Source organism: Vombatus ursinus, unplaced genomic scaffold, assembly GCF_900497805.2.
Source record: "Vombatus ursinus unplaced genomic scaffold, bare-nosed wombat genome assembly UNPS02007612.1, whole genome shotgun sequence".
In the NCBI taxonomy this organism is placed as follows: domain Eukaryota; kingdom Metazoa; phylum Chordata; class Mammalia; order Diprotodontia; family Vombatidae; genus Vombatus; species Vombatus ursinus.
The window spans coordinates 5,754,369-5,772,527 of record NW_020947390.1 but is presented as its reverse complement, the minus strand read 5'-3'; the positions used below and the strand labels follow the sequence as shown (position 1 = coordinate 5,772,527).

The 18,159-nt window shown below is 37.6% G+C and overlaps 1 protein-coding gene across 3 annotated transcripts in view; it reads left to right on the top strand.

Moving 5' to 3' along the window:
- Nucleotides 1–11,854, top strand: part of PDGFD (platelet derived growth factor D) — a 324,207-nt gene extending 312,353 nt beyond the window's left edge. For all 3 annotated transcript variants that reach the window (XM_027849566.1, XM_027849567.1, XM_027849565.1), the window contains one exon: nt 8,972–11,854. In XM_027849566.1, the coding sequence (XP_027705367.1) occupies nt 8,972–9,097 (126 nt within the window). In that variant the 3' untranslated portion in view covers nt 9,098–11,854. The remainder of the gene's footprint in view (nt 1–8,971) is intronic.
- Nucleotides 11,855–18,159: the final 6,305 nt, after the last annotated feature.

The window sequence follows — 18,159 nt, the reverse complement described above, 5'->3', positions numbered from 1 at the left end:
AGTGACACTGTCTGGAGACATCTCTGGTACTGAGCATCTAAAGGATCCCAAAGGGGTGAATGTTTGCCAGTCTGATCATCTTATAATAATATTGCTAATACGTTAAATAACCAAACCCCACCCTGATATCACTCCTTTGGCTGAAAACCCCTCCCCAACCTCTGGTAGAGAGCCAGAGTAGCTCACAATGGGGCATTTGTTGCTTAGACCAATATAAAAACATTTTCTAGACTGGTATTTTTCTCCTTCCCTCCCCTATTTTGGTTTGGTTGGATGACCTGAGAAGTACTCCAACCACCCTCTGCCAGTGTGCTAAGCAAGTAGAGACACATTACTGCCTGAAGGTGTGGGGATGGATGGAGTGGTGGATTATTTTGGATATAATGGGGCTAATTAATTAAAAGCAGGTTTCCCCTCCTTGCAATAGGCCAATTCTGCATTTCTTTGCTCTGTAAAGGGAGGAGATTGCATTACTAATACAAAGATTATATATTCTTAGGTCTTTGTAAAGATATATTTTAATCTGCTAAGTATGATTATTTTTAGCCTCTGCCTCAGAAAGACATTTTGAATTTGTAACTTTGCTTCTCTTTTATACCCTCTTATGATATTTCATCTAATACTGTATTTTTGTAGGATTATTAATAATCTTAGGTGAGCTATAGCTAAGCACAGATGTGGTATTTTACATCATTTTAAAATCTCTACTTTCTGTTTAGGAAGCCTAGTTGATGAGTATAGATATCTTAGTATATAAAATAAGTAGCCAAGTATCATTAAGCATCAAATAGATAATTAGATATTTAAATGGGAGTTCTTGTTTTCTTCAATGTAAACATAATATGTTATTTTTTGAATGAGTAACAATCTCCCTTCTCCTTTTACTCACCTTCCTGCCCACACATACACCAGCAAATGAGAGCAATGGTTTTTGGTTATCATCATTAAAAAGAAAAATATTGGTCTGTGATATCATTGCTCTTATACAAAGTTCTGGTGTGTACTTTTAGGTCAAAGCCAAGAATTGTTTACCTTTGAGGATATTGCTTTTCCTTCAATTAAGCCTTCCTTAGTTTTCTAATATAGAAGTAATGTATTATCCCTTGGAAGGAGCAATAGACTGGTTGTTGGGAGACTTGGAATCTTGCCTTAGCTCTGCCATGTAGCTGCTTGTCTTTGGGCAAAGTCATTTCACCTTTGTGGGCCTGAATTGCCTTATGGATTAAAGAAGTTCATTTCCACTTATAAAATCCTATGACTATTCATTTTGAATCTGTTGATCCTCAACTCTTTCTTGTAAATTTTATCATACTGAAGTGGTATGAAAAATAATTACTATTTGTGAAGTGTCGTGTCAGTGTAACACTCCACTGTTGAAGTGTCATGCAGATTCAAAACCATAATGGATACTTGGGGGTTGATTGCTATTCAAACTACTTTTAGAAATTTGCTAGCTCCTTCATCTATAAAATGGGAGCCTTTCCCACCTCACCCCTGTGAGGCTCAAATGTGTGCCTATGGATGTCAAAATCCTTCATGAATTTTAAAGCGCTATAAAAAGTTAAGTCATTGATATTATTTTTTCATCCAAGTCTGTTATTTTATTTCAAACCAGTTTTCACTTCTCTCTTCCTTTTAGCCTCAAAAGAGAAACTTCACAAAGTGAATAGAGTCACCCTAAAAGCATTCGAAAATGTGCATAGCTTCTTAGCTCAGGCCACATATTGAGGTTCACACTTCCCCTTCCTGCCATAATCACCTCATAGGAACTTTCATCTAGGAATTCCCATAAATGCTTCACAGATATATCAGTCCCAGTGACCACCTCCTGATGACAAGGACTGTCCTCTGACATTTCTTCAGGCTCTCGGCAGTGAAGTTGACTGTAGTCAGCAGGCATTGACCATTAAGAATGATCTAGGGCATTCAAACGGCTACTACATTACACAAGCAGTTGAATCCCTAAAGAATGGAGGAAAAATTTCCAATGGAAGTAAATTTCCACACATACAGAGGCTGCATTTTGAAAATGCAGGGTAACTTTGTAGGTTGGAATACTCTCCTCGAATGGATAGAGTATTGGGCTTGGAGTCAGGAAACCTGGGTTCTCGTTCTGCCTTTAGCACTTTCTAGCTGTGAGAATCATGGGAAAAGTCTCTTAACCTTGAGCAGCTAAGTAGAGCAGTGGATAGAGTGCTGGGCCTGGAGTTAGGAAGACCTGAGTTCAAATCTAACCTCAGATAATAATTCTTTTCTCTTTTTTTTTTCTTTTAGGTGAGGCACTCAGGGGTAAGTGATTTGCCCAGGGTCACACAGCTAGTAAATGCCAAGATTCTGAGGTCAGATTTGAACTCAGGTCCTCCTGACTCCAATGCCAGTGTTCTATCCATTGCACCAACTAGCTGCCCCAGATAATATTTCTGAAGTACTTAGTGCAGTGCCTGGCACATAGTAGGCACTATATATCAATGCTAGCTATTATCAGGAGAAGAAAGTGAGGCTGGTGATCTTGTACAGCCCTCCCTCACTTAACTCCAATTTACCTGCAAATCATAGCATCATCTTCCTGATGTCATGGTCCTCTTTGACAGCAAAGGACAAACAATAACAACAACAACCTTATCTACAAAATGAGAATAATAATACCTGTGGTACCTGCATCCCAGGGTTGTTGTGAGTCTCAATTGAAGTACTATATGTAAAACACTGTGCAAATTTTAAGACACTATATAAATATTAGTTATTACTCCTCCTTCTTTTCCACCTTCTCCAAACTTAAGAATATGAACATGATATGAGTTTGAAGCTTGTTGGGTCACCACTCATGGATTCCTCTCTTTTGAGGATGGTGCCATCTTTTAGCCACTGTCATTTCCATTACCTGTAAAGTCAACAATTAATCAGGTCAAATATAATAATATAATTTACGTTCCCTTTGATGTGATATTTTCACTCATCTGGCTTGCTCATTGTGAAACCTCAAGAAAGCTGATTCTGTGCCCATTTTTCAAAAGCACTGGAGATATTGTTGGTAAAGAGACAAGAAAAATGGAAAAATGAATTGAAGGAGGGCTTTCTCTTATTTTGAAGGTGGGGGGGGAGGACATGTAACATGTACCATCTGCCTCAGAAGTTGGGCAGAATCTTAAATAAACTCCTAATGACCCAGATTTACACAATGTGTTTGTTCTGAAATATGCACTTGTGTTCCTGTGTCAGCCATTAATTTGAGAACTGTTACAAGGCCGTAACAACCTTTTTTTATATGCCCAATAAACAAGAGCCCAACTCAGCAGATCGTTCTTATGCATGGTATTGTTTTATTAGTGTAACAGCATAATGGCAATAATTCATTCAGTGGTTTATTGGCAACAAAGCGAGTAACTGTAGTTAAATATACTTCATGATGTGGTAATTTGCAAATGCAAAACTGAGCATTTCTGATTGTGCATCTTGGGACCAAGAATGCCAAGGTTGCCTCCATCATCCTCTCTTTAACATCACAGAATCTCTGAGTCCATCTTGTCCAATCTATACCTAAGAATACCTTCTACCACACCCTTGAAAAGTGATTATCAGCCTTTGCTTGAAGACTTCCAGAAAAATAAGATCATAGGTTCAATTACAGCTCAAAGGGACCTTAGATGTCAGCTGGTCACAGTCATGGATTTTATAGGTTTCTTTTTATAGAGAACTGCAATGGACTTCAGAGGCCATCGAATTCAACTCCCTCATTTTACAGTTAGAAAAAGTGATGTCCACAAAGGTGAAAGTACTTACTTAAAAGGCAGCTAGATGATACAGTGGTTAGAGCATTGACTCTGGAGTCAGAAAGACCTGAGCTCAAATTTGGCCTCAGTTACTCACTAGCTGTGGAATCCTGGGCAAGTCACTTAACCACTGTCTGCCTCAGTTTCCTCAGCTATAAAATGAGGATAATGATAACACCTACTTCCTAGGGTTGTTGTAAGGATCAAATGAGATGTTTGTAAAGCACTTAACCCAGTATTTGGCATGTAGTAGTGACTTAGTAAATACTTTTTTCCTTTTTTCTTCCAGGCAGTAAGTAACAAGAGGCAAGATTCAAACCCAAGTCCCCTCACTCTTGATCCAGTACTTTTTGTACTGGGCCATACTACCTTTCCAAACCCAGTACCACTGGAAACTGGTCAGGTATGCTGCCTCTGTGTAGCTCTAATTGTCCACATGAGGCATTCCTTGGCCTCAGTAAGGTTGAAAGGGCACTGGGAAAAACCAGAATTTCCAGCCCTATCCCAACTGAACCAAAAGTTCCTGATTTTCTCCCCACCCCTCAGTCTGTAGGAGGTATTTTCTGTCTGATTCTGTCTTTTCATTTTCTCCAAATGTCCTCTGAGCCCATGACTCATGGACGAGCTGGCAGAGAATCTATGTTCTATGGCACCAACACACAGGCTTCCTTGAGCTACTGCAACCCATTCACCAGTGTCTTCCCATCAAAGGTGGCCAGATAACCTGTGACCAGCCAGTTTGCTTGCTCAGACAAAAGCTTTTCCTTCTTCTTTTAGCTTTGAATGCTACCACAAATCAGCTTTGCTTTCTTCTTCCATTCGGTCCTGTGTACCTGAACCCAAGATGATTGCGTCGCCTGAAAGCTTTGAACATCAGTACTGTGATCAGCCAGGAGTGCAGTCCAATTTCCACTTTGTTCAAACATGGCTTTCCTGTCTTCTCTGGGAAAGTGTCTGCCAATTCATTTCTCTCTTCTTATCAGCAAAGCACATATATACCCTGCTCATGTTTCTTAATATAAAACACAGGGAAAATCCCCAAGCAGTTGGGAGGCCAGTTAGCATAAATACTGCCCAGATCTCTGCTCTCAACCCATAGCAGGCGCTTTTGTTTGCCGTCAAATAAGAAATGTATTCGACACTCTGCTTTTGTGGATGCCAATCACTTGAAATTGTCAGCCTTTGATAATGGTCTCTTTTAAATAGTTTCTACTAGAGCAGCTTTTTTTTTTGAAAGACTAGAAAATATGCTGAGTGCCTTTGAGCAAAAAGCCTAATTCATTTTTCGAGAAATCCTTAACAGAGTATTAGAGGTCCAGTGTTCCATGTCATTTTACCAAGGAGACTGACCCAAGAGATCACAGTCATGCTTTCATATCTTTTTATGAAGTGGAGCAATATGGATAGCCAGAAAAGGTATGAGAAGCATTTCCTTTTTTTTCTTACTATTAATTTTATTCTGAATGCCAACCAAGCTTGAGATAGGATAAGGTAAAGCAAAGGTAAGTGTAGGGTGGGGAATGTATGTGGGGTGGGGAGGGGCTGCTTTTAAATAATTTTCTTTTAAATACTTTTCATTGAACTTCACTACTTCTGAGTGGGAGAAAACTGTTCCAGGGCAGACACTCTCTTTGTTTCCATCCTCTGTACTTGATTCTCCCATTTTGTTTTTTAGACCTTTGTTTCTCTCTCCTCCAACTCCCCTCACCCCTGGGATGGGAAGTATTTACTGTCTGATTAAAATCTATTCATTTTCACCAAATGGCCTCTGGGGCTGACTCATAGACCAGCCAGCTGTGTTTGATGGCACCCAAGGACAGGCTTCCTTGAGCTGCTGTAACCATTTTCTGGTATCTTCCCTTCAAAGGTAGCCAGATAACCTATAACCAGCCAGCTTGTTTTCCCAGATAGAAGCCGAGTGTGGGAGACAGTGAGAATGACTGAGGAATAAGTAGTCAAGAGTAGAGGAAAGGATACCATTTGTGTTACTTTGCCCTCCCTTACAAACTCCTGAATGATTGACATCACTGCCAGCACTGTTCAGCTCCACATCAAGAAATATTTACTAAGCACTTGCTGTGTGCGCAGGACTATGCAGTACTGCAAGAAAAATAAGAAGAGTAAAAGACACCTTTCCTGCCCCTAAGGAGCTTATAGGGTAGTTGGGTAGGCCAGGATATCATAGATATGTCAAACATCTCTGATTTTATCCACATTGGAACTTCCTCTACTAATGTATACTATAACACCATCTATAACTTAATTGATGAGACTCAAGGAAGTTAAATGAATTAGCCATGGGAATATCACAATTAAGCTACAGGTAGGAATTGAACCATTATTTTCCTGACTCCAGGTCCAGGATTCCATTTTACTATATTCATTTATGTTTGAAGCTTGAGCCCTGATACATGGCAAATTCTGGTTGTGATAAGAGTTCAGGGAAGGAAGATTGAGGGTCATAATCTATAAAATGGAAGATAGATGTGATAAGAATTACACATTTCCAGCCTTGAGATCTTAGCCCATTTTTTTCTCCAAACCTTCATTTATATTAGAAAAGATTATCTTGTAGTTTTGGTATGGTGCACGTAGTGATCTAAGGGGATGGCGGACCCTTGAAAAAAAAAGCAATGATTTGCATTGGTCACTGCCCATAGCCTGATTAAGTGATTCATTTCAACTCCTCAATGTTGTGCTTTATTTAGCTGCTACATTTGGGTTTGTTTGTTTGTTTGTTTTTAAACTGTTATACCAGAAGACTGATATATTCCTTTCTTTGCATCTCCAATACTTAGCACAATGCCTAACACATAGTAGGTACTTAATAAATGCTTATTTTGTATTTAATTTTGTGTTTAAATACCAAGTCACTAGATAAAATATGGATATGTTGGTCATATGTAATAAGACAAAATAGGACATAGATGACTTATGACAGTTATTATGAAGATTGTACTCATGACTCTGAGAATAATGTGTGGTGGAGATGTCATATGGTCTTCTAGAGATCAATATTTCGTAACCATAGTCAATGATCAGATGACAAGTTGTAGCTGCAACTACAAAGAAAATTATTCACGACCTCTCTGTGAAGTGGGTAATGTAAATACTGTCATTTTAGAGGAGGAACCTGAGGTAAAGAGAGTGATGTGATTTATCCAATATTGACTAACTAATCCTTCACAGAGCCATGAATTTGAACCCTGACTGAATCCTAATGATTTTTGCTATATACCACAAATCCTCTACATCTTTCTGGGCAAAAGTAAGGACAAAAGTAAACCACTGTGTGGTTTACATTGTACTTGGCACTCTTAAGAGAGAATAAGGGAAATAGTACTAATAATGATTTTGTTGTTGGGTCATTTTTGTCATGTCTGACCCTTCATGACCCCATTTGGAATTTTCTTGGGAAAGATACTGCAGTGGTTTGCCATTTCCTTCTCCAGTGGATTCATATTGTCAGGTAATTAGAGGTTAAATAATTTACCCAGGGTCACACAGCTAGGAAGTGTCTGAGGCTGGATTTGAACTCAGGTCTTCCTGGCTTCAGGCTGAATGCTCTATCCATTGAGCCACCGGCTCAATTGTCAATTATTATTGATAATAATAATAACTCACATTTATATATTGTTTTCTCCATAACCACCACTGGAAGTAGTATAGGTACTGAGTTTTAGAACGAGACAAGGTCACATAGCTAGTAAGTTTTGGAGCCAGGATTGGCTCCCAGGTCTTCTAACTTCAAATCCAGTTATTTTTCCAGCACAACACGCTTCTCTACCCTCAAGGGGCTTATGGTAAAAAAAGAAGAAAAGGGGACACACATGAAAGATACATAGGAGTACACATGATAAAAGCATTAAAAAAATTTTTAATTATATATATATATATATATATATATATATATGTAGATATTGTTCCTCGAGTTGAATCCTACTCAGTATCTGCAATACGGGAGAATAATTATTAAACAAGTTAAGATTCTATCTGAACTTCTTTAAACCAAGATGATAATTGTTAGTATAAGATTTGATGTCTTGATTAAATGGTAGCATGTAAAGGTAGAACCTGAATCTTTGCTATGAACTGCAAGTTCCATTCATTCTTTCATTCAATAAACATGCCATACCTGTAAAAACTTCAAGATTTTACTTAGTCAGGACCACACCTATATCAAAGTGAATGAATAGCAAGGTGGCACAGGGTATAGAGTCCTAGACTTAGAATCAGGAAGATCTGGGTTCAAATCTTGCCTCAGTTACCTACTAACTATGCAACTCTGTATGAGTCACTAAACCTTTCTTAACTTAATAATAGCTTCTCCCTCACAGGTTTTTTTATGAAGACCAAATGAGATAATACATATGAAGCGCTTGGCAAAGCATAACGCACTGCATGTGTGCTATTATTGCTTCAAGAAAACAATGTTGCCTTGACATTCTAAATATAAACTATATTTGTGAAATTTGTTCACTTCTTCCTATACTGAAAATTAACTGGTTTTAATCAAAATCCTATATGCTGATTCAATTCAATTCAATAAACATGTATTAAGTGCCTGCTATTTGCTAGGCACTGTGCTAAGTGCTGGGGATACAATTATGAAAAAGAAAGGCCTTGCCCTCAAGGAGCTTACAATTTCATGTAGGAAGACAACACTCAAAAAGAAGCTGGAAAGTGAGGAGGAGAAAATAGCAGTGGGTATCTGCTCGGGGACATCATGTTCCTTGTAGTTCAAACCAAGCAGAGCAGCAGATAGAAAATGCATAGTTAGCTAGAAAGCCCATATCCAGATTTCTGTAAAAGAGAGCTTTGGAAAGAGTTAATTGCTCTCCTATCAGAGGGGAGAGGAGGCTTGAGGGAGTGGGGAAGGTTTTGAATATCCAAAGTTGAGCTAAACAACATAGTGATGAGATTTCAGGTGATCACATTATCCTGGGTGGGACATCTTGTTCCTTAGAGTTCAAACCAAACAGAGCTATAGATATAAAGTGCCAACCTACAAAAGGTATGTGGTCCATGTCTTCTATTTCATTACTACATCATTATTTGACCTGTGCTACCCACCACGTGTTTAGCTATTAACAAAGATCTGTTGATTGAACTAAGTATATCATTAAGGGAAGAAGTGATGGCAGCCTGATTGAGGTCAACCTCAAAAGACATTCTAACAGAAAGTATCCTTTTCTTTTTAGGTGCTGAAATTTGAACCTGGCCATTTCAAGAGGAAGGGGAAAACTAAGAACATGGCTCTTATTGATATTCAACTGGATCATCACGAGCGCTGTGATTGTATATGTAGCTCACGGCCACCTCGATAAAAATCAATGAACATGCTCATTTTAAGCGTGAAAGACCTTTTCATTTTTAAGAAGGGTGATGTAAGAGAACCTTCTCCCATGGGCACCAGGACTTTGCTACTAGCCTGCATTGCAATGAGTAAAACCAATGGCTGAGTTTCAGCATAGCTTTGCTAGTGCCACGGCAGCTAGATACGTGTATCATAGACTTCTGTATCCAAAAATTTAGGACTAAGTTTAGTAGTAGTATATGAGATAAGGTCATCATAAATACACATAATGTATCTGTATCTATCTATCTTCATGTAAATAGGTAGATTAAATGGTTTCTTCAATTTATATTAGCAGCTGTACTAGCTTCTACATCTGGATCCATGCCTTATTCCCATGAAGCCCTTTGAAGAAATCAATGAATTGTAAATGCCATAAAAGTTGTCTGGAGGAAAGTCATCTTTGTCCATTTGTGTAAAACACAACTTTGAATCTTTAAAATATCAAAAGAGCTCTTGAAAAAAAATATAACTTTTCTTACATGTATATCAAAATTGGGAATATTAACACTGACAAAAGTGTGGTTATAATGAAAAGCTCAAATGTTGAAATGTGAATTCTTTTAAGATACATCAGGCTCTCTCTAGAATAAGCAATGAATATCCATCTCCTCAATTCTACCAGAATTCATGATTTGCAGAAATATATATTCCTGCCATTGAACTATCTATTCATTTGCATTTTGCTGAGGCATGTTAATTTATTTAGCAGCACCTGTCTCTGAAAAATAATGTTCAGAAGGGATGTTTCTAATGCTGCAAATAAAAGACGCACCTTAAGAACCTAAACTCCAAAGGGGAGCTACTCGTGCTTATTCAGACTTTATGAAAGTGCTCTAAATTCTTTTCTAAAAAACCAAAAATGCCTTTGCAGGATAGCTTGTAGACTCTGAGTCATTCATCCAGATGTTCCCTATAAGATGTGGGCAGTTAAAAACCAGAAAGAGGGAGCTTTTGAGTGTTAACATAACTGAAAATGGGGTAGAACATTTAATGGCTGAGGATATAGGCTTAATAGTAGGTTCAAGCTCTCTGTAGCTGCACCAATTCATTTTTATGTGAGCTGCTTTTGTGTTCTTGTCTCTTAGATATATAGAAGTGGATTTACAACAATATTCTGGGCATGGGCTGAAACTGGCAAGCCATCACAAAATATTTATAACTTTAAAGCTCTTGTGTCTTAATAACAAGAACCATTTTATAGTTGTTATATCCTTAATCTCATACCTACTAACATACTGCATTCCTGTTTCTGAATCAAATAAAGCCAAGGACTTCTCTCTGACTCTATAACTTTATTGAGGCAGTCCTAGGAACCAGTTCAACTCTGCTCTAACACATGAAAATCCAACTGTTTTTGTTTGGTTTTTTAGTATTATTATTATTTATAGTCATTTTTTTTTCCATTCTGGCTCCCAAATGTCTATTTAAGAGGAGACTTAGTAGAAGGGTGGGAAGTGATTCATCATTCTGTAAGCCAGGCTCTTCATAGAGTGGCACTGACATCACAATTGCCAGTGTTATGCCTTTTTTTTTATTATTATTATTACTTTTCTTAGTGCTGCTCAGAGCGAGCTTCATTTTTCTTCCTGTTGTAGAAGATAACAGGACAGCCAGATTCTTCTGTGATGCTAGATTCAGATTGGCTAAACATGGGAGAAAATATTCAGCTATTCCCAATAGGTTGAGACAGGGATCTGGTTGAGTCCCAGGGTCAGAAGAATGTTCTAAGGGTACTTGTTTTTTCTAAGTCAGAGCCCTTGGATAGGCCAGCAGAAAATCAACACCTAATTCTGATGGCCCTTAATGTTCCTTAAGTTTCCATGTTTTTTGCTGTAAGAGGGAAGAGCTGAAACTTTCCATTTGTCACCTCCCTAGTCTCAGAGCAAAGAAATGATTAAAGGCACAGCATCCAAGGTAAGATTGGTAAGGGCAAAGTTTCAAGTGTTGAAAATCCCCAAATTGAAACTGGTATGCATATTAATGATGGAGAATCATAAATTCAGTCCACTGTGGATGGCCATAATTACATCATTGTGGCTTGAAGACGACACCCAACATGACTATAAATAAGAAAATTTTGAATTCTCTACCTAACTTTTGATGCCATAAAAACCCAGTGTGGGTTCTGGTCCAGGTCATATCCAAAGTTTTTGACAATTATTTAGCTAAAAATTCAAGAAGGCCCATTCACTATTTTTTTTTGTTCCTGTATATTTTGTTGAGATTTTTCCCAGTTGTCTTTTTTCTATTGAGTTCCCCTAAAATAGTTCATTAAACTTGCTTATTGTCTTTGAAATTGATAGAACACTGGAATCAGGAAGACCCGAGTTTGAATCCTGCCTGCATCAATGTCAGGATTAAGTGGAAATACACAGGATGTCCCAGAAGTCTTGTGTCATTCACAGCATTAAGAATTTTGAGACTCCTTGTATTTAAAGTGTTTGGCAAACATTAAAATGATATATAAATCCTAGCCATTTCAGGCATGAAAAACCCAACATCAATTTTATTTCCCCCCCAAATGTTAATAAATCCAGACTTCCATATAACTTCTTCATATGGGATGTTATACTTTATTCAATGAGTGCTTACAGGGCAGAACACTTTCCTAAGTGCAATTTTTATGTATAATAGCTACTCCCACCCCCAAACAACAGCATTTCCTACATCAAAATCTAATGTCTTCCTTATCTTCCTGGAAAATAAATATTGCTTTTGAAAGAAAGTGTGCAATAATTATTCTGTGTGCAAATACAATTTTTAAAAGCTGTGAAGTATTCCAAATTTATTTTCACAACTGTACCCAGCTGTTTGAAATTAAATAGCATACAGACAGGATGATGTGATTTCACAGGACTCCATTTCAAAATGCAGAAATACTACAAATTGCTACCTGGACCATGTACTTCCACATGATTAGCTGCCTGTTAACCATGCAGTGAGGGAAAATGAGATAGTTCCCAAGCTGTATTTTAAAGCAATGCTTTTTTTTTTATCTTGTATGTCTCACCAAAAAAGAATAAATAAATAAACTTCACTATCCTCACTCGTACCCTGAAAACAACTCTGTCAGAACCTCAGTGGGTCAGCATCGTCCTTGCCCTGATTAACTCCTTCTTTGAAGTGCTACCTTGTTCCAGTTACACAGTCAGAGAGCTTTTAACTTGTGGCATTGGCAATCTGGCACTTGATTTACTACCAGTGATTGGGGTATGTGAGGTGTTCAGGGAGAACTAGCACCCCTGAAATGAGGGCTGGCTGAGGTTTTTTCAGGGCTGTTTCTCCACCTTTGGTGTCCACCTTCACCCAACTCTCACCTGTGGCTCCAAGAAGCTGTAGCATGCACAGCAGCCACACCCTGGTAGAATGGTTTCAGCACACGGGCTAAATTAGATGAGGGTAACCAACAGGTCTCAAACCCATTAGCAAGTTAGGGGGATGTTTACCATAAGCATGTGAAGATTTTGTCCAGGAATAGGCAGATGAGAATAGTTTGTTCAAATAGCTGTGAACATAGCTGGAGCAGACACTGTGGGATGCTTAGAACTTGGTTAGACATCAAAAACACCAAGGTCATCCACTGCATCCCAGGCCATCACCAGTTATCTTGACTTTTGTCCTGACACTGGACTTCAATGACTGGAAGAGAGAGTTAGCCTGATGACTTTGTACAACTCTGCCTCACTTAAATCTGGTTTATACACAAGGTAAGACATCACCCCATGATGCCATTGTTCTTCTTCAAAAATGAAGGATGAATAACAGAATACTTGATTTGGAATCAGGAAGATAATGGGTTCAAATCTTATTTCAGATGCCTACTAGTTGTATGACCCTGGTCAAGTCATACAACTTCCCTGGCAGTTCTTCATATGTAAAATGAGGAATTTGGATTAGATGGTCTCTAAAGTCCCTTCTGCAATAAATTTATGATCCTGCAATCATAATAGGGCTGATTCTGATATCTCAGAGTTTCCATCATTGAATAGTACACATAGCACAGTGTGCCATCAGTTTGCTGAGACTGAACCGCATCTGCGTAGGGTGAGTGGTGTTGTTTTGGTCACATACACTATTTTTTTTAATAAGTTCATTAATTCAGAGAGACTTGAGAAGATTGGATTCATTTTTCAGACTGCAAAACTGGAACCCAGAGAGGTTAAGTAAATTGCTCATCATGTAGAGAGTGAGCAAGATAGGTGAAATTTGAATAAAGGTTCTCTTTTGTTTTGTTTTGTTTTTTTATTTAGGCCTGTGATTTCATCTATGAGAGGAACTCCTGGTATTTAAAATCCCTTCAATAATGCATGATCGTCTGTGGCTACATTCTTAGAGAGTTGTCTTATTTACTTACTGAAAGGTTAAATGACATCCATGATCATGCAGCTCATATGTTTCAGGATCAGGACTTGAAAATAGGACTTCAGATTCTAAATATAGATCAAATCCTTCCCTCTAGATATTTTAGTATACTGTATCTCAAGACCAAGGTCTCACCTCATTTTGCAGATAAGGAAATTGAGGTCCACAAAAAAGGTATAAGTAACTTCTTTATCATATAACTAGGCAGAATTAGGATTTGAACCTAGGCCAAGCTGTTGTCTAGGTAGGTATGGTCACAGATTTATTCCCTTAGGGATTAAATTCATCACCAGGAACATCAACTAATTAAGGTGTGTTTGGGTATGTATATGACTGATTCAAATAGCTTTTTCGGAGACTTTGAGTTGATTTCAAATTTTAAAAAATCATTGAAGCCAAAACATCAACAATATTAAATTATAAATGCACTAAAGATTTTTTGCTGTCTATTTTCTGAAGTGGTATATTGGTCCAATTTTACTCCTAGAATGCTAACTCAACAGATGTCCAATTTGTTCCTATTCTCCTAGGGTCCTTTTAGTGCAACATGAAATGAAAAGCCTCAAATTAGTATTCAGGACTGTAATCCTAGGAGATACAATTTTGCTTATTGACAGTCCTCATCAAACATGCTACAAGACAGAATATTCATAATTTATAGGTTTTATTGACATTCACTCCAAAGCTGTTGTGTTTTAAGTTAAATATGACATCTCCTTTCAAACACTTCAACGTAACTGATACCACCCACAGAAATTCCCCAGAAGAAAATATTCTGCTGCAAATAACTGAAAAGCAACTGCTTAATTTGGGATTCTGCCTTTCCTGCTAAGTTTATTTCTCTTGCATTTTTGCTAATTAACTTGTACCTTGGCATTTCTCAAATCTCATTCCTGGATGCTATTATCTAATAACTCTACACTAGATTTAGTTAGAAGAAAGTGGAGCTAATTCTATAATAAAGGTTAATGTACCAGATGCAGCAGATTCACAAGACAAAAAAATCTTGACTCCTAGGTTTTGCAATTACTCTTAAGAGTTGTCATTTGTGTGTGTGTGTATGTGTGTGTGTGTGCGCGCGCGCTCAGGAACTAAATGATGAACGTACTCCTGGGTTGGATTCAGGTTTTCAAACAACCCCAAGGTTAATGTGACTTCTTTCTTTTTTAGAAATGAACAAAATGAAGGCAGAATCCTTCAACAACCTGTTCTATTGGGTCATACGTAGTTGGGTGGGCTCTGGGCTCAGCCTCTCTGCTGCCTTTTCTCTTCCTCTCTTCCTCCAATTCCCTTTTCCTCTCCTCTCCATATTTTCTCCTCTCTAACTTGCTGGTTAGATTGAAATAAAACCCAATATTTGATTCTAAGTATCCCTTTAGATTTTATGTCAGTTCCTGAAGGGAGAATCATAATTTAGGAGCACTATACACTGAATAAGGACCCCAAACAGACAACACCATTCACTTTAGATTGGGTCTAGTATGAAGTAGGTGAACCTTATACTTACACTCTTAGGGAATATAATAAGTACCCCATTATGTGTAACAGATTCATTTGCCTTGATAACCTCGTAGAAATGGTCCTGAGCAAACGACCACCAACTAAGGATATGTCTATGGCCCATGATCACATAAGTAGGATAGGAAGGCTTTGGTGATGTCAGAATGACAGTCATTTTCCTGTGATATGATTTCACTCTTTGGGCATGAGCCAGGCACAAGGGAAAGAGACTGTGTGAAGAGCACCTCTGAGAGCACAGGTAGAGACAGACAGGTTACCCAGATCAGGGAATAAGCAAAGAATTCAAGTGTCCAACTGAGTCAAACCTAATCTGCCAAGACAAAGAGACAAACGGAAGGTCCCCAAGTTCCTGAATCATGTCCACCACTTGGACATTAGCCCTCTCTGAGATTACACAGTGAGTGGGAAAACCTTAGGGATAGACACCTGCCAGAAAAGCCCTGGGAAATAACGCTGGCCAGTTCCATGTGAAAGTGAATGGAAGAAGGGCTGAGATCTTGGGTTTGGCATTTCTTGCAGACAACAACATCATGGACTGAAAGAAGAGAATCCTCTGGTTGCTTTGATGTATTTGGTTCAATTCATTTCTGACATAATGATTAAAGAGCCGAATGCAGTAAGTTTTGATGAATGGCCTCAATTGAAAAGCATCTGGGACAGAACAAGAGATACACTTTCTTTTTAATTTTTTAAAATTAAGTTCAATTGAAATTGAATTCAATTTCAATTCAAATTTTAATTTAAAAATCTATTTTCTCTCTCTTCCACTCTTCTCTACCACATTGAAGACAAAGAAAAAAGAGAAACTAAACCCTTTAACAAACATACATAGACAAAATAAATTCCCACATGAGCCCTGTCCAAAATTTACATACATAGATATATATGTGTGTGTATATATATATATAATCTATGTATGTGTGTGTATATATGTATGTGTATCTATATGTATGTGTGTGTGCATATATTTATATCATTCTGTACCCTTAGTCTGTCACCTTTCTGTCAGGAGTTGAATAGCATACTTCATCCTTTGTCCTCTGGAATGATGATTGGCCATTGCATTGATCAGAGTTCTTAAGTCTTCCAAAATTGCTTATTGTTATATAAATCGTTCTCTTGGTTTTGCTTACTTCATTCTGATTCAGTTCATAGGAGTCTTCCCAGGTTTCCCTGAAACCTTCCCTTTCATCAATTCTTGTAGGATAATAGTACATTCATTCATTATATTCATATATCATACATTCATTAAATTCATATATTCATATATTACATTCATCTATCATAATTTATTTGGTCATTTCCCAGTTGATGGGCACCAGCTTAAACTATAGTTCCTTGCCACTACAAAAACAGCTTTTCTAGATATTTTGTACCTATGTATTCTTTTCCTTTAAGGGATGAACTTTCTTTATGGGTGGAGGCATTTCAAACCGAGTCTCATTGGATAAATCCCTGACTAAACCCTGAGACAAGGAGAATCTGGGATCACTCTGACAAGGTACAAAGCCAAATGAATAAGTCATAACAGTTTCCAAAATTTCCTTGAGAAGCCCTAGAAGCTGACACTGAGACCACCCCACTCCTCAAATTGGCATCTTGGATGAGCATTTGATTAATAACACATGCTATGGTCCTTGCTAGTGAATGACATAAGGAACCATTCAATAGTGGCCCCACTGTTACATTTACAATGTTGTATATTATCTGTATCTTCTTAGTGTCTTGCCTAATATATATAGTTAGTGTTCCAGGGTCCTGAATTATTGAAACTTTATAGATATCCAAGTGCCTCGCATAGTGTATAGTGTACATAGCAGCTACTCATGAGTGTTTATTGAACAAATCAACTAAGGAATAAATTTAAATGACATATTTATAGTCACACACCAAGTATGTGGCAAAGGTGAATCTGAGTCTTCTGATTTTCCAAGTCTGGTGCTCTGTTAATTATATGACCTTGCTTTTATTTTGTTATTGAAGTGACAAAAGCATCTCATCATTAAATCTAATAAGTATTTGTTAAGCACCTGCTCTGTGCAGGGTATGGTGCTAAAGATTCAAAGACAAAATGGAAAATATTCCCTGCCCTCAAAAAGCATTCATTCTACAAAGAGATTAGGATTGAAATAACATGCAGTCAGTCAGGTAAGTTTATATAGGATATTTGAAAGGGAGACACCACTAACTAGAGGGATTGGAAAAGGTTTCCCATTGGAGATGGCACCTGAGCTATACCTTCTAATGCTGATTCTAAGAAGTGGAAATAATAATTATAGCTAGCATTTATATTGCACTTTAAGGTATGCAAAGAACTTGATAAATTTTATCTCATTTGATCCTTATGACAACCTTGGGAGGGAGAGGTAAGTATTATTATTACTCCCATTTTACAGATGTGGAAACTGAGGCTAAGAGGAGTTCAGTGACACAGCTACCAAGTACCTAAAGTCAGATTTGAACTCAGGTTTTCTTGATTCCTGGTCACTATCTACTGTACCACCTTGCTGCCTAGGAGTGCATTCCAAACAAAAAGGGATAGATAGGTAGGTATACACACATATACATACACATAAACACATACATATATACATGTATATATGTGTATATATATATTGCCTTTGTGTGTGTGTGTATACATATATGTGTATGTATGTATGTATGTGTATATATATATATATATATATATTTACAGAGAGAGAGAGAGTGTGTGTGTGTGTGTGTGTGAGTGTGTGTCCATATACACAAAGGCAAGAAATAGAATGGAGACCAGTTTGGCTGGAACATAGAGTGCATTGAACAGAGCAAGAACAGTAAGTCAGAAAGGTAGACTGGAATGTGATTTTTTTAAAGTATTTTAAATGGCCAAGCTGGGGAGATTTTATTTCATATGAGAGGCAATAGGAAGCCAAAGTCATCAATCCATCCATAACAATATTCAGTATACTGTGTATATTGTGTTTACAAAAATGATAACAAGGGCCCCTGTAGGAAAACAGGGTATGTGTATAGGAAGATAACTAATAATACAGATCAGTGCAGACATGTTGCAGCTTTTGTACAGGCTTCATTACAAAAGTTTGGCTTTAAACTGATGGTTTAAAATTCATTTTCCCAAAGAAACAATGTAAGAATGAGGATATATTC